The sequence below is a fragment of the Hydra vulgaris genome, chromosome 08, assembly GCF_038396675.1.
Source record: "Hydra vulgaris chromosome 08, alternate assembly HydraT2T_AEP".
Lineage (NCBI taxonomy): Eukaryota > Metazoa > Cnidaria > Hydrozoa > Anthoathecata > Hydridae > Hydra > Hydra vulgaris.
The window spans coordinates 42,515,513-42,538,657 of record NC_088927.1 but is presented as its reverse complement, the minus strand read 5'-3'; the positions used below and the strand labels follow the sequence as shown (position 1 = coordinate 42,538,657).

At 26.7% G+C, this 23,145-nt stretch overlaps 1 protein-coding gene across 1 annotated transcript in view; it reads left to right on the top strand.

Moving 5' to 3' along the window:
* Positions 1–23,145, top strand: part of LOC136083860 (uncharacterized) — a 193,218-nt gene that overhangs the window by 113,352 nt on the left and 56,721 nt on the right. The window contains exons 9-14 of the mRNA XM_065803768.1: positions 862–1,030; positions 1,170–1,255; positions 1,969–2,083; positions 4,537–4,611; positions 8,642–8,718; positions 17,046–17,149. Coding sequence (XP_065659840.1) covers positions 862–1,030; positions 1,170–1,255; positions 1,969–2,083; positions 4,537–4,611; positions 8,642–8,718; positions 17,046–17,149 — 626 coding nt within the window. The remainder of the gene's footprint in view (positions 1–861; positions 1,031–1,169; positions 1,256–1,968; positions 2,084–4,536; positions 4,612–8,641; positions 8,719–17,045; positions 17,150–23,145) is intronic.

The window sequence follows — 23,145 nt, the reverse complement described above, 5'->3', positions numbered from 1 at the left end:
GTACGTTATTATGAATATAAAATTTTTATATGAATATCTAAAACTCTTGAAATTATTATATGAATATCTAAAACCCTTGTTGTATAGTGTCTGGTAGTTTCACTTATATACCAAGCATTACAGCTAGGACATACAAATTTATACACAACAAAAGATTTCAGAAAATTAAGTAAAGTAAAATTAAGAAATGTACATAAAAAGTATGCATCATAAGTATAAAAATACGTGGTAATATAAGTTATATTCACATAAAGAAATACTTTAAACAAATGTAGATGGGACCAGGATCCTATTTATAAATTAGACGAGCCACCACTGGTATGATCAAGTCCAAGAAAAGAAGAATTTGACAAAATTTGGTCCGTAATTTACAGTCTTGTTTATAATTTCATGTTGTTCGCCTTTCTTTTTGCATAGCTAACTCTATCTTTCTGAGAAATTTAAATGTAGTAAACAAAAACTAATGTCTGAATTAAGTAAAATTTAAAACTAAGTCTTGTAATATTAATAACATAATTACATAAATCTTGTTCTAAGTTCAGTATTTTTTTCAACATTCCTGTATAAATGCTGTTGATGCTCATGTTTACGCAAACTTTGCGTAATCAAATTTGATTGTAGCACACGTATTATATTCTCTTTGAATTTATTTTTTAAGAAATGCCAGAAATTTAAAAAGATGATATTTCAGATTTAAACTAAAAAATTCAAAGTTAGCTTTTTTCATTTGTATGAACCCACCAAGACTCATCAAATCTGAGGTGATGCATGTTGGTCCTAAAGGCTTTTAATGACTATAAAATAAAAAGTTATAGAAATATAATGATTATTTAGCTAAATTAAAATATATTATTGTTATAGGAAGTCTAATTCTGCTTTTAATTTGGGTTACAATGAAATGTTTGATCTTCTTAAGCACTTTGACTTCTATTGTCAAATAAAAAACAATATGTTAATTGAAAACAGATCGCTCGCTGTCAAATGTTTAGAAGAATTATTAAAAGTTATTACAGAATATGATATTTACCAGGTTGTTTTTAGTATTCATTTTTTAAAGTTTTGAAAATCGATATTATTGAAAATCAATTTTTAAATTTCTCGTATTTCATTTTTTTTTTTTTATTTGCGCTTTATTTTGGTATAATAGTTTTAATGTTTACTGATCTTAGCGTGTAGAGGATAGATCAAACAGTTACCCTTTTTATAACTGGATGGTAGATATGCTGCACTCAACACTTTTAAATTTTCATAATAGGTATGTAAATTTATTATATTTGGGGTATTATAAATGGAAGTATGTATGCACTATGACTAAGTATATTTTTTATTTAATATTTATACTTTATATCGATTTTTTTAGGTTTATATATATATTCTATCTATATATACATATATATATATATAAATATATATATATATATATATATATATATATATATATATATATATATATATATATATATATATATTTATATATTATATTCTTTATATTTTATTTGTTATTATTAAAACAAAAGTACAAAAAAAGCATATAATTCAGTTACTATAGCAGACAATATGGGAAGAAAGATCAAGTTGGCCAAAAAGCCATATCAGACTTTTCAAAAAATAAATGAAAAATAAACTATATATGTTTTTATTAATTTTTAATACTATTTTTGTTTTTTGAAACATTGTTAATGTGGTTTTGCAGGCAAAAATCTATGTTTATACAGGTAGTTTTAATGGGTTGTACATCATAGGTGACACTGTTTAGAATGTTTACCAAATACTTTACTGTTTAGGATGTTTCATTCAACTCAGGAATGTTTTTTTGTGATGCATGTTTGTTATGAGATACATAAGCTGAAATAATTGATTTTTTTTCGAAATTCAATATATCTTGTGATAGAAAAGAGAAAGTCAACTTGCCCTAAAATATATATTACAAACTATATACATAAATTCATTGTTTCTTTTTAAATTTAGCAAGAATGAAAATGATCAAGTATCAGTTCTAAAAACGATATCTCTGTTTTTGAAGATAGATCACTTAGTAATAGAAAGTTTTCTTAACCAAATCTGGATATTTTGTCTAGATGAGGTAGTAAATACAATATTTATTATTGATTTTATGTTGGTTTTAATCATTTTTGCTAATAATAATCACAGTTAAATTTGTATTTGGTAATAATATGCGTTATCGTATTTGTATTTATATTTAAATGTAAAACTGTTTTTAATATTTGCATTTGATTGAAATTTGTTTTCAATTCCATAAACTGGGGTAACTTTTTAACTTAAGCTTTTTTGGGTTAAAGTTTTTTCAGATCTTTTTTGTTTTTTTTGTTTTGTGAAATTATTTTTGTTGTTGTTGTTGTAATAAGTTACTATTTTTATTATTTTTAACATTAAAATAATTTAGAAAGTTTCTATATGTGATTTTTTTAAAAGATTTGTTTTTATTCTTCTATTTAGCTAAATATTTTCTTCAAGTTCTTTCATTTTATCAAATAGTTTCAATATTTGTTCTTCAAATTTTTAATTACTTCAAATTAAGTTACATAAAAAAAATAAAAGACAAAAAAATTATTTGAAGAAACATTCTTAAAAAAATACAGTAACAATATAAATAATATAGGGTTTATATTGTATTTTTCATATACTCTTCTTTTATCTTCTTATGTTCACCTTCCTAAAGCCAAGAAAGTCAGATTGTCTAGGAATCTACTTATTTGTGTTTGCAACCTTTTTTCAAGAATTTAACACCAAACACCAACTATGTTAGATAAAATTTTAATTTGGTTATATAATTGACATACTTAAAATAAATTTAATTACTTCAAATTAAGTTACAGAATAAAAATAAAAGAGAAAAAGATTTTTTTTAAAAAAATTGTTAAAAAATAAAATAAAAGTTTTAATAATATAGGGTCTACAGACCTGGCCATTAAATTAGCATAACTGTAAAAAGTTAAGAAAATTTCTGTTCACTTGCACATATTCTTGCAAAACATTTTATTTCATCAATGCTATTTAATAATGTATAAATGCAGTAACAGTTCAGCAAAAAAAATGTCTAAAATTGTGGTTAGCACCAATAATGTCAATAAAATTAATTAATAATGGGTAAAACCACCCTTTACTTTAAGCATTTCACGAATACGGTTTGCCATGCTTGAGACTAGTTTTTACAATAAGCAGTCATGTCTTCATCCCTGGGCCACACACTGCTGACTCCTTCAATTATCTGCTGCTTTGTTGTTGGTTTTAACTGGCTGAGTTTACTCTTGGTGATGTTCCACAAATTCTCTATTGGGTTCATGTCAGGCGAATTGCCAGGCCAATCTAGAACAGGCACCTTGTTGTCAGCTAAAAACTTCATGACAGATTTTGCCTTTTGACAAAGGGCACCACCCTGCATAAAGATGCCATCTTTTCTGGTTACCATGTCTTCATTTGTGGTAGCAATCTCTCCTGAAGCACTTTCTTGTGCTGGTCCTGCCTCATTGTTTTCTCCACAATGTAGATACGATCGCAGCCATGTACTGACATAACACTTCAGACCATCACAGACATTGGATGTTTGACACATTGAACCACACAGTCTGGATGAAACCCTTTTTACTCTCATTCTCACATAGATTGATCTATCATCCACCACACAAAAACTACTTTCATCATTAAATGTTCTCCCAGTCTTCCCCCGTCCAGTCGCGAAGTTGCTTTCCATTCATACCACTTTTCATATCCTTCGTAAATTGTCTTCTTTCTTGGTCTTCTTGCCACATATCCACTGTTGAAAAGACATCTCCATATTGATCTATCACTCAATTTTACTCCAGCTTTCTTAAACTGTTTAGCTAATTGAATTGGTGCCTTTTTTTTGTTACTTCTGACCGCTCGTAGTAATGCATGATCGTCTTGAGGTGTTGTCTTTTTTGGCCTTGCACAAAAACAAAAAATTACATTATGATTACACATCTAGCACAGTACATGATTTTGAGTGATATTAAGGATATTAAAATATGAAAAATTTATAAAGTAAATTCGTAGTTAATATACATGTAAATACCAATAGTATTAGTACATGGTAAGGATCTAACTTGAAACTTTTTGCTTATGAAGCAAGCAGTCTACCACATTAAATAATAATAGCTTAATAAAATGAATGAGAATTTAAGTGTTTTAAAGTAGTTATTCTTCAGTATTTATGATAATCTGCTAGGTAGTAGATAAGAAGTTGTAAATAAAGTTAATTAAGTTTACATTACATTTTATAAAGAGTGAAAAAAATACTTTTAAAATATTTGTGTTTTTTATTTACCTAAATTACAAATAATCATATTATAATTTCTAACTGTAATATGGTGTTTAAATATATTTGAAAACATTGAATTAATGTTTGAATTTGACAACAACATTAACATTTATATTTAACCCCAAACCTGATGTCATAAATGTTTGGCATGTGTGTGTTTTGGTATATGGTATGTGTTTAACCAAACATTTATGCCATTTATTTTTGCTTATTTTTTATGCAATAATTAATTTTAGAAATCTGTTTCTGCCACAAAAGAAGCAGAGCTTTTGCTTTGTGAATTACTTACTGTTTACCATAAGTTGCATCAGGTTTGTTATAATAATTATTTATTTTACTAATTACATTAAAAAATGTTTTTACAAATTTTATGTTTAATAATATTTCTATAATAATTTTAATTTGGTTTTTATAATTGACATACTTAAATTGGAAGGTGTGAATTTAAATTTCAAGTTTCATAACGTAAAGATTTTTCTCATTCAATCTAGCAACATAATTTGTAACTGGACCAAATTTTTGTTATTTTAATTGAAGGAATCTGATTCATAATTAACTGAGTATTTGTATTTATTAACAAATCTGATTTGTAAGTACCTGAGTGTTTATATTGATTATCAGAATAGGCTTTTTTAGAGATTTCTCAAAAAATATATATTAAAATGAAGGTTTACTGTTCAGTTCTGTTAAAAAGAAGTGATATACTTAAGCTTACTAAGAAACCCACTCTTTTAGTTGTTTTTTTAAAGAAAAGAAAAGTGCAACTTGATAATAAATGACATGCAGATTAAGTTTGTTTTTAAAGAATTACATAATCTAGTGTATACCAGATTACTTGAGTTAAAATTAATTTGATGAATAATGTGTCCCAGAAAAAAACATTTTTTAATACAACTATGTGAACTATGGCAATCTTCTTGATTTTCAGTTGCACACCTTAAAAATATCAGGTTTCCAAAAAATATTTTACTGAAGGTGTTTTGTGTAATTTCTGATAGGGTTGTGGGACTTTTTACATTTAATGATTTCAGTTTTTGATTTTTATGAATCAAAAACTGATTATTTTGTAAAAGTGTTGCTATTATTAGCAATAATAATAGCAATATTTTTATAAAATAATTAAATTAAATATTACAGATGATAAATTCCTTATTATGGTATGCAGGGCTTGAATTAACGCAAAAAAACTCCAATCGCGAAAAAAAAAAAAAATTAGACACAACCCCTTCCTCCTCCTTCTCTTCCTTCTCCTCCTCCTCTTCCTCCTCCTCCTCCCCCTCATCACTGATGCCATTTTGCATATAAAATTGCAATAAATTTTGCATTATAAAATTGTATCTTTTCTTCGTTAGTTCGTAATTGTTACTTTTTAAACATAATATCTCTCATATTTAAATATTATCTTATAATTTTCTGGTTTGGCGTAGTTTAAAATAGCGTAAGTAACTGTTATAATTTACAGCTTAAGTTATAGTTTAAAGTTTAAGTTTAAATTATAGTGTAATAATCAAGTTATAATGTAATGAGCAAAGAACATTTTTAATAGAAAGTTATTTGTTTTTACTAAAACATTTTAACTTTAAAAAGTCAAAGTAAAAAAGTGAAAATAAAAATGAAAACTTTACAATATTTAAACAATATTTAAACCACTTTAATTAGTTATAGAAAGCTATTTAATACATTACATACATAATATTTAATACGTTTATGCTGATGATAAAACTTGTATTTTTTAAAGAGTCTTGTATAAAGCTTTAAAACAACAATAAAACAAACTCGAAAACTGTTTTGACAATATAAAGAGCTTGTGTTGATATAAACAACTTTGTGTCACTGTTTTATACAGTTTATAACATTAATAACATGAAATTCGTTTAAAATAAAATGAAGTAAATTAATAGAATTATGTTCTTATTAATAAATTAAAACATTGTCATAAGACTTTAAATTTTTGAAAAATATCCCTATAGACCATACCAGACTATAATCTATAAACTGAACAAGTAAGATTAAAGCTATAAAACTTTAGATACTGCGTTTTTTCTTGTTTCTTGATCTATCGTACTATTAAAAATTTAAGTATAATTAATTTTTTCATTCAAATGGTTTTTAAGTTAATGTTTTCTTTCCATTTTTTCATTCAAATTGTTTTGCAATTAAAAAGTGAAAGTAAAAAATTTGGTACATAAATCAAATCATGTTTCCTTATATTTAAGTATATGCCTAAATTATTTTTTTAGAAAAAAATTTCTTTCAAGATAGTAAGATAGTTTTTTTTTTTTGATTGGAATTTTTTATATTTAATTTTTGGTTTAACTTTAACAATAATCACAGGTTTAATGTTTGCAAAAGAATGTTTCTACTTTTAAAACTATTTCTAAGAAACAAAAATTATTGAACTTTTCAAAACGCTTACAATTTATGTAAAACTTTCTTTCTCACTTACACTATGTTCCAAATCTTATATTGTTACTGTAGTTAGATATACGTTTAACTTTCAGGAATGATCTTTGCTATGCCACTGGGTTATATGGACGCCACTGCAATAAAATTTATAATTATTGACAGTTAAAATTCTTTTAAATTTTTCCATTTTTTTTTTTTTTTTTTTCAAATTTCAATTGCAAAATTATTTGAATAAGAGGATTTTTGAAAACTAAAATTCTTTTGCTCAAATAGATTTCTTTTTTTTAAATATTCTTAAAAACAACTTGTGTATTTTATAGAAAATACTTAATCGTGATATCGCTTCAAATAAAATGAAAATATAAAAAAATGGTATCTCGTTTTTCATATTCTATTGGAGATTTCTTGTTAAAATAGCTTTTAGTTAGAAGCTTGGGTTGTTAAGCGTCAAACCAGCCATTTTTTAATTTCAAAATTATTTTGTATTAAAACATGACTTTTGTAGTGTTTCTTTGCAAACACCAATATACTTTTTTTTTCGGTTTATAGGCTTATGTTAAAAAATTTTAAACTTTGTCTAATTATCTCATTTCAACATATTTGTTGTATAGGCTGGTTTGACACCAAATCATCCATATTATGTGACAACAACACAAAAGATATAAATAGAAACAGTTGTATGGCTAAGTCTTTGAGTATTTTAAGTAAATTTAATAGTTGAGTAATTGTAAGTTACTGTAGTAAATTAACTAATTGTTTTGATTTAGTTTATAGGTAAATTTACTTTGATGTACTTTAGCCATTTAATAAATCAAACTAAATATAACTTATTACTACATTACTGGCTTCCACACAGAAATTTAAAGTAATTCAAAAGCGCCTTATGTTGAATAAAAATCTAAGCAAAAGAACAAATGATCATACTTCTATTCAAAAGATAAATTTAGTGTGACATACTTTATGACCCCTAATAATAAACATTAAGAATTACCAAGAATTAACTTTTTTTAAGTTTGACAAGACTTCTTTCTTCCACAAAGGAATATAATTTTTGGTTATACCACAATGATAAAAAAAGAAGACCCTGAAAATAAGTCATATAACTTTGAGAGGGAACAGATAGTTAAAAAAGGCTCCTTTTGTTGTTTGTTAAAGTGATAAAATGTTCCAGAGTAAATCTCTGGAACATTTTATTTCAACAGCTGCACAATAATATCCATTTTTTTATCCTACTCCAACCATTGATCAGGTAAAGCAAAGATAACATGCTGTGGAGTGGAATACTAAGTATGTCTGAGAATATGAAGATTAGGAGCTTAACCAATTTTTCCATACTTTTGTAGTAAAGTGTATCTATCATAATCTGTTTTAAATGCTCTAAAATCATTGACTGAAGCCAGAGCTGCCAGTGGGTTCTTCAGAAAGAAAAAATAGTGAAAGATCACTAAACAATCTGTTGCATCCATAAGCAATCTGTAAGACACTAAGGTGTTTTTTGTAATTTTTTGTCACCTTTTGGTAATTCCTGCCATTTCTATCAGATACAATAAGTCAGCAATGAAGCTTACTTTATAATTTTAGTAGAAACTTGAAGTTTGTAAATCTGTTCTAAGAAAAAGCAACTAGTTGAATAATTGTAATCACTTATGTCAAACATTTTTGTTTCTTATCTGCGCCTCACCTTCAGCTACTTTTTAGGTTTTAGAAAATGTCTTTTCATTACTGTAGGACATCCTGTCCTAGAGACCAGATATTTTTTTAGTGTGATACTAAGATCCAATATGGAAGATTGTCATAGTGTACATGGTTATATTAAATTATTTTTTTTGAAACACTATACTGATAACAGCTAAATCCATTTTCTATTGTTATTCAATATAATAGGTTTCCAAAAAGTGATATCTGCAGTTATATTTAACTTTTTTTTGTATTTAGCTTGATAAACTTATGTTGACATTAACTGTTAATTTGCATATGAAAGATATCTTGTTTCCTGAGACATTTATTGAAAAGTAAGAATGTTTTTTATTTCTTTTACAACTATACTACTATATAATTATCTACATTTAAATTTTTTTTTTGTTTTGAATAAATTTTAATAGCTTTTTGAGGTTGTTATACTATGATAATATATATCAAAAGATGCAATTTTCTAATAATATATTTAAAAATTGTGTGCACTTTAATTCTCAAAATGTGCACTTTAAATTTTTAGAAAACAATAAATAGTGAAAATATTTATTGCTTAAAAAATGCTGCAGCATTCCCTTAATAAGTTTTATATAATAAACTAATTCCCAATTCATACTGATATTTTTAAATAATAGTAAATGGTATGTTTTGAAAATAGTTTATTTTTTAAATTGACAAAACAATCTTGCATTATTGTTTTATTGTTGTTTTGTACAGCTTTTTAGAATAACTCTTTAATTGGGTTTAAAAATTTTTTTTAACCCAATTAAAGAGTTATTCTAAATGGGGCATAACACTGGAATTTAAAATTTTTGATCAACAAATATTTTTAAAGGTTGCTCAAAATCTTTGAAAATTAATTGAATCCTGAATATTATTTTGAAAAATTTCTTTAAAACACCTTAAATTGATTTCTTTACTAAAGGTTGTTAAATTTTTTTTTTTAATTTAAAAGTTTAAACTTTTTTATACAGAAATCAAAAATAATAATTTTTTTTATAAAAGTATTCTTACTTTAGAATTTTTATATGGTTTTTAACATTTCATTTGAAACTTAGCTTAAACTCTCTATGCAGATTTTATTTCTAATAATGTTAGGGATCTCCTGGTCACAAAAAATGTTTAAATTAAAAAAGGATCTATCTGTTTCAGTGCATCAGTACAAAATTAGTATGTAAATATAGGATATAAATAGTATCAGGGATGCGGAGTTCTAAATTCCAGCTTTAAATCTAAATTTTTTCTGAAGTGTTGAGTGACTAATGATCTGAAAAATATAAAAAAATTTATGACTTTATGATTTAGAACTTATTATTTTTTAGTATGGAGTCCTGGAGTCTGTTTTGCCATTATACATAATTACTCCTTTAAAGTTTAATTGCTTCTCTAACCTAATCTTATTTTTTAATCTTACATAAATCTTATTTTTTTTTTTTTTAATAGTAGTCCGTAAGTCTATTTACATTTTTAGAGCTTCTAGATACCCGAAACCAAGAAGAAATACTTATTTTGTGACTTTTTGAGAATTTTTGTGGAATGCCAAAAGTGACTCTAGACTCTCTTTTTTAAAAACTTGAAGAAAAGTCAATCAATTTTATATTTTGCTTTTGAAACCTTTCTAAAATATACATACATTAAAAATAATGTCTACATGTCTACATATAGATGTATATTACACTATGTAACTGTGTGTTTTCCATAAAATTCTCAATGCCAAGCTTCCTCCTATATTATTCCTAAACTGCAAGAGTTGTCCAAATGGTTCTACAATTCTCTTAAACAAACTAGAACATTAAAGAACATAGCTGTATAAGTATAAAAGCACAGGTGTTTCAAACCAAAATTCCAATTTTTGTTATTGCAGTTAATGTTAGTCGTGTTATTGGATTTAATTAGAAACCTTGGACAAAATCGAATACTGAACTTCTGATATCCAGGTTCAAACAGTGGAACTGGGTTGATGATAGCGTACAAGTCACGGATCAGAGGAAGCAGCATCAAATATTCTCCAACTTTTTCAGTCAGCGTGATAGGCTGTGCCCCTGCAACAATGTTGTCGATCTATTTCAGGCTATAGGTACCACATGTAGTCCTATTAAATGGCATTATAGTATGATGACTACAGATGGAAGGTCATCAGTGACTTCAGAATAGTATCATTCCTCATGGGTCTTCAAGGAGGTTTTCACAAAATTTTCTTGTTTCCTCTGTCTTTGAGACAGCAACGGAGAGAGCGACTATTTTGTTGCAGTTGTTGAGGGCTTCCTAGGCCCTGAACAACTGCAACATCACAAAGCTGGAAACTATTTGGAATTAGTGCAGACTCTCAAAATGAAATACGCCAAAATGGGATGCAGAATGTCTCTGAAAGTCCATATCCTTGATTGATTTTTCAGTACAATTGTAAATCTAGAAAATCTAAACATTTATAAACCGACTGTGCTTGTCTATTCCTTGTGCAACTTTTGTTTTTACCTTATAATAATGTTGAAAATGAAAAAAAATCATTCTATTTTGACAAAAAAATGAGTTTTCTGTGTGCTGTTGTTGTGTAAGCAAGGTTTGTGCTTAATGAAGTCATTTTTTCACATACTTTAGGCATAAGCAATTGAAATATAACACTTAGAAGCCAGGAACAAAAATTGTGTTATAAATAAGCATTTTTGTCTGATAACCATTCATTCACAATGACCATTGTCAAAGAACAATCTAATGTTAATGTCATTAATTGTTTGTTCTTTTTCGATGAAGTGACATTTTCAATTGATTGTGTCATTGTTTTTTGAAAAAAGTTGTTTGATGCACATTTTTTTTTGAAAATACCTTGCGCACAAAAAAAATGAGACCAAGTTTTTTAAGTTTTATTTTCAAAATAATAAATGAATAACAATTGTTCAATAGAAAATAAAGAGTAAAGCTTAATTTAAAAAATAATATATTGATCAATATCCGGTTATGTGTTCTCGGACTTCTATGGATTTTTGAATACGACGATTATATAATACGATTTTTGAAATACGATTTTTGAATTCATACTGTCAATTAATGACTTCAAATAATCCAAGGAAAGTCCGTTCCAAACTTCTTGAATTGCAACCTCTAAATCATCTAAATTTTTTGGTTTTTTCTTTTCTACTGCTTTTTTCATTAACCCCCACACATTTTAAATGGGGTTTAGATCTGGTGAATTAGCAGGGCAAGAAGACTTCATTTATGTTCTGTAAACCACTCAGAAACTTATTTTGAAGTGTGGCACGTTGCCCCATCCTGTTAAAATGTAAAACTCCTTTAGATTTTTTGTAGAGTTGGCTCAGCTTCAGAAAGTATTTCTTTGTATTTTTCACTATTCACAGTGCCCTTGATTATAAGCAATGATTTTTTACCTTCGGAACTAATCACCCTCAAACCATGAGACTCTGTTTGAACTGTGGTTTGTCAATTCTTGGTCGTTTTTTTGCCCATCAACCTTCTCGAGTTCGAAATAACTTGAAATGACTTTTGGCACTAAATACCCATTGATTCCATCTTGTTCTTAGGTGTTCTCCACACCATTTTACCCTATTTTCTTGTTGAACTGGAGTCAATAGGGGTTGATTTGGGAACGAAACTTAAGTACCCACTTCGGTTAAGATAACGGTAATCTTATGGGAGCAACCTAGGAATGCTTTTTTTGATTAGTTTAATTTGAATATCTCGGGCGGATTGTGTGTTAGCTTTTCGAGCTAATTGAATCAAGCGTTGTTCGTCCTTTAAATTAATTTTTCTTGGTCTACCACTTCCTTTCTTTCTTTCCAAGCTCATTCCTTTCCTCATTTTCTTTAAATATCTTGCAGCTGTTGCCTTAGGTATCTCAGTTAATTTCATCAAAGACTTTAGGTCTTTATGACCCGCTTTAAAAAGATAGTAAAGTGTCAACGTTGTTGACTTCATTTCTAAAATAAATATTTTTAGGTAAATCAGAAATAATGAACACAAAATTTTTTGATGAATGCATATGCACCTGATAAATCAAACAATGGGTTTTAAGAAATATAAAAAAAGTCATTGTATGACTCGCCAAAAATTGTAAAAATATGAACAAAAGTTTTTCATTTTTTTGTCCGGTCGGTATTATAGGAAAACATAATGACTTCATGCAAATAAATGTTTACATAACACACCTTTTTTGATGGTGTTTTTTTGTAATGAGTGGCATACTTCTTATTGACTTTTCTCAAGTAATCATGAAAAATAGTATATTTTAGTTATTTTATGTAAAAATTTTGAAATCTAAAAATCTTATATATAAAATGACGAATAGATAATATTGATCTGAGACAAGTGTATAAGTTTACTGTAAATCCTGTAAATTTTGAAAATAGTCAATTTTTGTCGTATTTTTCAAGTTTTTACTAAAAATGCGCCTGTAATAATAAATGGATAACATTTTAGTCATAAGTATGATTAAGTCTTTAATAAACTAGTCAACTTTTACTTATTATTACTGTAGTATTTACTGCTATTTGTTGTTCATAAAAATTTGATCCCTTTCACACATGTGATTATTTAAAATAATTTTAACATTTTTAGTTTATTAAAAAAAAAATGTCACAAAAGAAAAACTGTTCAAAAGCAATTTAAGGTGATCTGCCAAAATATACTATAAATGAACTTCTAGTTACACCAGCTGTCTAGTGTCAGATATAAAATTTCCTACATTATTTTTACTTTTAAGAAAATTCAAAGTTATTGTAACATCTAGTTTTTATCTAATTTATTTACTTAGCCCAATAAATATAAATATATATTCAAATAAATTTTTTTTTATATGGGAGCACCAGGTTTCAATCCAGCAAAACGATTTTGCGAGGATAAAGCATGTGAGAGATTAGCCAATAGGTGTGTAACTTTAGCTGTAACTGACACCTGGATAAAAGGTGGTTTTAAGCGTAACATTGTCAGTGGAAAGGCTGTTAGGTAAATTTTACAAATATATTTTTATGCTATGCTTTGCAAATTTACCTTCTTAGTAACTTCTATCTAATATTTTTCAGTGGAAAGATCCTTTGACTCCTTTTTTATTTAGTACATCTTTTTCACTAAGAAAAAATTTCATTAATTAAAAGGATTGAATAAACTAAACTAGAGTTACAGCAAGGTAAACTGGACTCATAAGCAATTAGAGTTCTCGATGGAGATAATAACTTGTTTGAAATATCTGTTCCTCAACTAATTAACCTAACAGTGAAAAATCAGAGATGAACTGAAGATACAAAAATAGAAGATGAAGCTTTTATAGAGAACAAAGATTTGAAAGGAATATGACTATGACTGCACAGTAAGATGAAGTGTTTGAACTCAAGACTCTATGAAGAAAGGAAAGAGTTAAGTAGTTGAATGACGAGAAAGATACAGAGCAGCTGAGAAAGTCCCTCTCAATGAGAAGACAAATATGCAAATGTTTGGCGTATCAAAGAAAGTTGACAGACAAGAAAAGCACAGACAGAGCTTTGGACTGACAAAGCGAGCTTGAAGATGCTGTAGACCTGTTTGAACCTTGTTGATGTTTTAAAAGGAATTAAACTAAGCCCCTTTTTGATTTTTTGATGGGAAACTTGTTAGACAGCTGGAAGACAAAAATGATCAAGATTTGAAATGTAGAGATTATTTTTTGTTTGGTATTGTACAGGCAGAAAGTTCAACTGGATCAGAGCAGACTCATTTAATCCTCAACCTCTTGGAATACTATTATATTGTCAACAGTATTTGTTTGATGTGACAAAACTGCATTCAAGGCTGGAAAATTTGCTGGAGCAGTTACAATCCTATCAGCTATCTTTTAGAAGATCTTGTTTCGCCTACCCTAGGTTACCCATGCCAAGGTCAAGTTAGCTGCAAAAGAAGACTATTCTCTTTTGGACAACTTTAAATCGTTTGCAAACAAAAATAGAAGTCATCAGTGATTGTGCATGAATAGAGATTATTATTGTTCAGGAATATTAAGTTGATGACTTTACTATGTCATGCCGAAATAAAGAAATGAAGCAGAATATATTGTTGGTTGCCCAAAACCACAGAAAAAAATTGAATAGAAATTTAAATAAAATCCAACTAAATCAGATTGAAAGAGCTCATTATATTTTTTTCAACCTTTTTGTCCACACTTTATAAACATATGTAACATAAATTTTACAGCACATAATTATTATAATTAATGTTTTTATTATTAAAAATGTTTAACAGAAAGTGGTTATTTTATTAATTACAAGTCTTCTTTTAAGTTTATTCAAAAAACAAAAAAAATAAGTTTTCAAAAAAACTAAGTTTTACACCAAGCACTTATAATCAATTATAAACTAAAAATTCTTTTATATTTGGTTACCTAGTAACCAAGATTCTGCACGTTTTTTTGTAACTGTCTGTACCATTATATGCATTTCTATAAATTTGTCCTGAATAACCTTTATTATATGAAATATTTTTTTATGTTTTTTTTTAATAAAAAAATTGAATGTTGCTTTTTTTTGCGCCCCCTGTATATAAACATATTTATTTATATTGTATGAAAATATTGAGAATTTTAATTGTAACAATTTCTTCACATCTCAAATTCTTCATGAATATTTATATTATATGAAGAATTTGAGAATTTTAATTGTATACTTTTTACAACATTGAAAAGTAATTTAATAGAATATTAAGAAATGTACCTTAAAGCATTTGATTTAAGAACTATGGATGATTGCAGCTTCTTCTTAAACTTTGTGAACAACCTATTTTGAGGTTATCAATTTTTTTCAATTTTTAACACAAACCTGATATTATGGTTTTACGTGAACATCTCAAACAATCTCCTTCCATGCATATGAGTGACTTGACAGAGCATACACCAAGTTTTGCTAGATCCAGTGGTTAAGTTAGTAGATTTTTAATTATTGCAATTTTTTTTCTTTGATGAAACATTTTTTTATTGCTTGTAGCAAAAGTTGATCATTTTCGCAGGTTTAACATCAATAATCATCTTCTGGTGTTTTACTTAGCATAATCAGGTTATTTTCAGCATTGATAATTTCTCATAACTGACGGTAATTGATTTTAATGCCATTCTCTTTGTTAAATAAGTAAACAAGTTCCCTGTATGTAAAAACCATGTAATGCTTTGAATGATAGACTTTGACACCATCAGATATCCAGCAGTAAACAGTTTCTTTTCTGCTTGGGCAACAACAGCTTTCAACTGGTGATTATAAATTAAACTATGTTTTCTTAGTTTTCCTGTATTCTTGATAGCCTTCCAGTTTTGAAAAACAGCTTTCTTCTAGAATTATAAAAAATGTAAGACTAACTTGAAGTGGACATTTTTTTGTTATAGTTCGTTTTAATTTGGTGAATGCACAATAAACAACTTTTTGTTTATCGTTCATTAGCTCGATTAGTTTTTCCATCTTAGTGTACTGTTTTCATCTGAAAGTATGGTGTTATTAATAACATGTTAATTTTTACTTAATTTATTTTTTTGGATAATCAAGATGCATTGATTATCCAAAAAGATAAATTAAGTAAAACTTAACATGTTAATAAAATACATAAGGAATTATAATAAATCATATAATGAATAACATGCAAAAATCAAACTAGTTGATTTACAATAAAAGCAAAAATGTTTTTTATTTAAATTAAAAAGAGTTTATTACAGATAAAATAATATCATAACATTTTTATCTTATTTTTTTCAAAGCTCATTCCAACTTTTTTTGTTTTCTGCCTTTTTTCAACTTAGATTCATATTCTTTTGTGTTTTTCTTTAAAAGCCTTTTTTTTCTTTGTTTCTTTTTAAAGATATTTATTAAGAGTTTCTTTCAGTCAATAAAATATTCCTTTTGTTCTTTTCTTCTGTGAACCATGCTTTTCCATATTTTTTTATTTAGTTAAGACTGAAAGTAAAAGTCATAAAATATAGTTGTACAACTGCAAAATAAATATAATCAAAAAGTAATACAATTGTCACAGAAAGACAATTGATTGACACAGTTTATTCAAGGATACATGTCATAGAAGAACACCAAATTCAACCCCTTAGAATTTATTCGGCTTTATCTGTAATAAATCTTAGTAGAGTTTGGAAATCCTTCCCTACACATATCTACATACATGTATGTATCACTTAAAAAACCGTTCAACTTTAACTTTTTATTTTATCATAAAGCATAATTTTTTTTGTTTATAATTGAAAAAGCATCTTGGTGTATTGATGTCCTTGTGCACTGCCCAATCTTGCACATATGGGCGGCCACCATGTTGATTGTGTACTCTTTTATACACTTATTTAGTTTAAAAATATAATAATAGTAATAATATAATTATTAAGAAATAACAATAGTAATTAATACATGTAAAACTACTAAAGAACATAAAATTTTATATAAAAATTTAAACTTAAAGTTCCAATAACACACTTTGTACCTGCTCCATCATCTTTACAAAAGATATTGACGGAGCTATGCTAACTGATTATAAAGAGTTTTATAGAAAATATGAATTTGTAAATTCTTTTTGCTTTAAATAAGTTCTAATAGCACTTTGAGGTTATGTTGCCGTCTATAATGTATGAACAATGATTTTCTAATATAAGAAAATGGATAATTTTAACAAACTTGTTTTTTATTAGATATTCAATTATAATATCAGAGCTAGAGCTGCCACAAGTGTGTTCTCTTTGTGATATATTTCTACACAAACTCAAGCAAATAACAAAGACTTCAGTAAAAACAGGTAAAAGTATAATGTTTTTTAGACTATCTAAATTTATTTAAAAATTAAAAATATTTTTTAACTTTTTAAATTAAGTAACTATTTTATAAACTTATTACAAAATGTATTTTCTGAAAACACAATGTAAATGTTATACCTGCTTTATTTGCCAAGCTCAAGTCACTCTCCTTTTTCACTCTCCTCTTCTGTTGTAACGTTGAACCTCTTTCTCTTTTCTACAAATGATAGCTGCTTAAATGAACTATCATCTCTAGTTCCATTAACTTAAACTCTTTTTTTTTTGACATCAAGTTTGCATTCTGCCTCAATATCTGTCCTTTTATGTTCGAAAAATCATTGTTAATTTTTTTTTTCTTTCCTTGCACATCAATGCTTTGCAACTCTCTCCCATCTTCATACCTCTTATCACTAACAAATTTTTCAAGTCTTCTGTCAACCATTTCCTTGCTTTTTTAACAATATTCTTTGTTTCCTCATAACTTATTAGTGGTAGCTAGCACCCTTAATGGAGGGAAATTCTTTAAAAAAAAAGATATGATAAAAGTATGACTGCAGTTTGTTTTCGGAAATGAATTCTGAGCTGGGTGTGGAAAATCCAAAAACAGTTTTATTTTTATACATTCTAGGGGTATCTTATGTAATGTTTTGCAAATTTTTTTGCTCTCCTGAAGCTATAATAAATATGGTTTATTGATCTTAATGCTGTATCACGAAATATTATGTTAAAATTGTTTGAAAATTAAAAATCTTTTTAATGGAAAAATAAAGGCTTTTTGCAGAGTCAGCAGTTTAGATAATTATAAAAAACTATTGGTTTTTTCACATTTTTTCTGTTTTTAAAATTTTCTATATAGATTCTATTATTTACCTCTATAAATCCCTTTTTCAATTTTGTATACTATTGTCACGTTTAAGTTGTTGAGGCTTTCTAACATATATAAGTCCATATTCAAATAAGTCTATATACAAATAAGTCCAAATACAAATTGTAAGTGTTGAACTTCTGCTTCACTGTTGTTAGATTTATAATTTTTTTGGTTTCTATAAATACTACTATGGTTTCTGCTTAAGCAAGCTATCATCCCAGTATGAATTGTCATTAAGCAAAGTTGCATCCTTTTATTTTCACTCTTACTCCATACTAATAAAACTCTTATTTGTCTAGTTTTTGTTCTCAAATTTGAGTTATATACCATCTTCGTATTTTCCTGAATCATACAGTTTACTCTTTTTTTAAGTCTTCTTTTCATTTTTTCATCAACTTGTTTTCTGCTATTTCTTAATTTTATTACTACTTGCTTGCAATCCTGTTTGAAGTGAGTTGCTTTTTAAAAAAAAATGTAATACAAGATAATATAAAGTATTGATTATAATTAATTTCTTTTATAATTAATTTATATATAAATTAGTAATGATGATAATGATAATAATAATGAAACTTAAAAACATAAAATTTTAGTAAATATATATTTTTAACTTATATATTTTATTAATTTTTTTTTATACTTATATTTTTATATTATATATTATATACACTACGGTTCATAATTATTCGAATGGCATTAACTTTTTTTTTAAATGGTATTTTTTATTTAATTTTTTTTTAATGTTTATTTTTGCACTATTAGATAGTTTAAAAGTATTTTAGTTACAATGCTTTAATAAAAATCATAAGAATAATAAAAATGCTAAAGTAAGCAAAACTACATAGAAAATGGACCATCAATGACTGTAAACACGGACCAACATATCGAAGATTGTTTGTCTGGAAAGAAAATTATTGAATTTATGATAAAATAATGTGTATTATTGACTGTAAAACATGGTGGATATAGTGTTAAGGTGTTTTGGTTAGAATGCCACAGGTGACTTTGTGAAATTAGAGGGAGTAATGACAAAAGTATTTTTTTTATACACTTAAAAAATTATGCTACACCTTTGGAAAGATGGGTTAATGAGAAGCTATTCATTTTTTCAAAAGAAAATGATTTGAAGCTTAAATGTAAAACATATTTTTCAAAAACTTGTTTAAATCATTTGACTGAGTTCGAGAACGATCAAATATTAAATAAAATGATTTAGCCTCCCCAAGATCTCTCCTATCGGATTTTTATGGAAAGAATTAAAAGTAATGTCAAAAACTAATCCCAAATGATGCATAAGATAAGGACACAACTTATTAGTTAGTGGCATAAAATTGATTTCAACAAATTAGATAAGTTGTTAAGTAGAATGCTAAGAATATATGGCGGTTATTGACGCTAAGGGTGATTAAAAGGAATGTAAATTAATTTAATCGGACTTTTATTTAATTTTTTATGAACCTAATAAAAAGGAAGATAACATATAATTCAGGTAGACTTTGCTTACAATTTCTCTCCCAATAGTAAGTAAAACTTTGATATCTTATATCAAAAATTATGACCATTCAAATATTTATGTATGAAAATAATTATGTATTCGAATAATTATGTATATAGTGTATATTTACAAAATATAGACAGAAAAAAACGCATTAACAACCCTTGTTTTATTGTGTTTATAAGTAAAAAAAAAGAATACAAAAAATTAACAGTTCTATTTGCGTTAATAAGTTCACAACCCAGAGGTAACCCACTGTTTTAGGGTGGTAACCCTTCTATCAAAGAGCTTGAAGTTGGTGTATTAATGAGAGTTGTTTTGGTTTGGTTTCACTTTTAAAATGCCACCAAAAAATCAGACGTAAATGTGTTACTACAAGAAATGCAAGAAAAAATCAAGCAGTTAGAAAAAAAATAGTCAAGAAAGACATTTTGATAAATAATCTTGAAGGAAGAGTAAATGAATTTACAAATGTATTAAGCCAAGATAAGTCAAAAGATGTAAATAAATGGAGTTAATTTGTAATTTGTAAAAAGAAAAGTTAAAATAAATCAAAGCCAAAATGATATGATAAACACGGTTCTACATGAGAATAAAGAACGTAATAAAAGAAGAAATAATGTTATTATATTTGGTGTTAAATTAGCAAATCGTGATAATACTGACAGGAAAAAATCTGATAAAAATCTGATAAAAGATATTTTTGGCTCAATAAATGCAGACAAGGATAAAATAAAAAAAGTAATCAGACTCAAAACACGTCAAAAATACCACTAGTTATTATTGAGTTAGACAACGCGTCAGGCAAATTAAGCGTATTAAAAGTTGCATACATTAACAGATACAAAATAAATGACATAGAATTTGAAAATGATCTCATTAAACAGCTACTTAATGAATTTAAATTGTTAAATGCTAGCCTTAATCAAACCAATGAATACTACTACACTTTAAGAAATTTCAAAAATGTTGAACTCATAAAAAATTAAAACAATACCAATCATCAATTCATTTATATCAACCTGCAGTATTGGCTGTTCCTTCAACATGTAATCCTGTATCTCATTTTCCTGTATCTCATTTCATCATTTTCCTGTATCTCATTTCATCATTTTCCTGTATCTCATTTCATCATTTTCCTGTATCTCATTTCATTTCCTGTATCTCATAATCCTGTATCTCATTTCATCAAGTTAAATCACAAGTATTGTTATGCAAATCAATACCAAAATATTATCTATGTTGTAGATATACAAATGCGACTTCATTAAATAATAAATTTGATTTGTTTTTGTTAGAAATAGCAGCATGTTTATAATTATATATTATTGGACATGTTTATTGTAACCAAAACTTGGTTAACTTATCAAGTACCATATAAATGGGTATAGTGTTTTTCACATTAATCGATCTAAAGTTAACTCAACTAAATGTCATGGTGGAGGTGTAGCTGTTTATGTTAAAAATAAATACATTGCTTATACTCTTAACATCTAAAAAAATGACTGTTGAACAAGTCTAGTATGTCATTAAAACAGAAAATGAAAATATCTTAATTTTTAGAATATATCATCCATAGGGTGGCTCTTAAAACAACATTTTTGAAAAAAACCTGTTCCTACCCCTTTACTTTGTTTTATATAATACTAAAACACTAGGTTTAAAATTTTTTTGAACAAAAAATTATTGTTTATAAAACTATTGTTTTTAAGCTGAAAATAAAAAAAAGTCATTATTTTTAAATTTTTTTTAACTATTTTTTTAAAAAGCAAGTTTTAAAAAAGTAGTTTTTTTAAACATGATTTTTTTGTAAAGTGATTACTGTTTTTGAAGTTTTTATATAATTTCGCTTCTTTTGAGTACCAGGTTGACATACTTTAGAAGAACTTTTATTTTCAAAATTTTAGGGACCAGTCAAATTTTTAGGGGTGTTGAGCTACCCCTAAAATAATTTTTTGTTCAAAAAAATTTTAAACCTAGTGTTTTAGTATTATATAGAACAAAGTAAAGGGGTAGGAACAGGTTTTTTTCAAAAATGTTGTTTTAAGAGCCACCCTAATCATCCACCAGATGCTACAGTACTTAAAAATCAATAAAATAATAAATATAGCAAAAAAAAGTGTCGATTGCACAAAATATTCAGGTTTACTTTTAGCCGGAGACTTCAATTGCCCAAATATAAAATGGAATGATGAGAATATCTAAATAGTGTTAAAAAATGATTGACTAGCACAAATATTTTTAGACAATTTAAATGACAACTTCTTGACTCAAAATGTCATAAAACTAACATTTATTTCAGGCACACTGTCAGAAAGCAATGCCTTAGATTTGATTTTAACCGATGCACCAGAGCGTATCTCGATCTAGGCTATAATCCTCCTTTGAGCAATTTAAATAATGCACATCAGATATTGTATTGGAATTACATCTTAAAAAACAAACTACATCAAAAAATTCCTATCCTTTTAATTAAAATTAAACTACAAAGCCAGAATTTATCAATGAATGAACAATTCATTCCATAGTATAAAATGGTCACATCTTTTCTCTAATAAAAAAGTTGATGAATTATACAAAATCTTTGTAAATAAGTATCATGAATTATCTAACAGAGAGTGGTCTTCAGGGACACATCTCAGATTGGCTACCAGTTATCAGTGGTGTACCACAGGAATTAGTTTTAGGACCACTGTTGTTTTTGATTTTCATTAACGAATTGCTAGATCAAGTCAAAAACCTTATCAAACTTTACCCTTATGATAGTATAATAAAAAACATAAAAAATCCAAATGATTCAATAAGCCTTCAAAATGATTTTTTTTTTTTTTTTTGTTATTCACCTCCTCAAGGTCGAGAAGTCGCTACAGATGAGGAGGCTATTTAATAGTGGTTATAACCCTCTCTCAACTCAATAACTCCAAAGCACGAACCTTGACGAACATATTAATTGGCCATTTTGAAGTTGAAATACTTAAGCATAATAAAACAAGTTTAAAAAGTTGATAGAACAAAGTTGAGATTCAAAGATGAAAACAAAATGACTTCTAAATTGACACGTACCAGGCACAATGTTACATAAATTAACAATTAAAGTATAAAGATTTGATATTATATTATAAATAAGCACTTAAAAAGCTTTTTATTTATTTATTTTTTTAGGTCGCAAAATCTAAAACAAGCTGAACTAAAATAATTTATATCAGCTTTAATGGCCATGTTGAATTTTAAAATGTTGAATAAGATCTCATATACATATCACATATCATTATTATATAGTTTATATCAGTTATCTAAAATAATTTATATCAGTTTTTTAATGGCCATGTTGAATTTTAAAATTTTGAATAAGATACATATTACATATCATATACATATTACATATCATATACATATTACATATCATTATTATATTTACAACATGTTTCTCCGCTGCGTGGAGAAACAAGTTGTAAATATAATAATGGTATGTAATAGATGTAAATATAAATAACATAATGGCATGGTCATCTATCTGGCTTACAAAATTTTTATTATGAAAAATGCAAAATTATGCATATCGGAAAAAAAATCCAAATGCTACATTTATGACTGAATTGATTGCAATTACAATTATAGATTATGTAACACAGAAG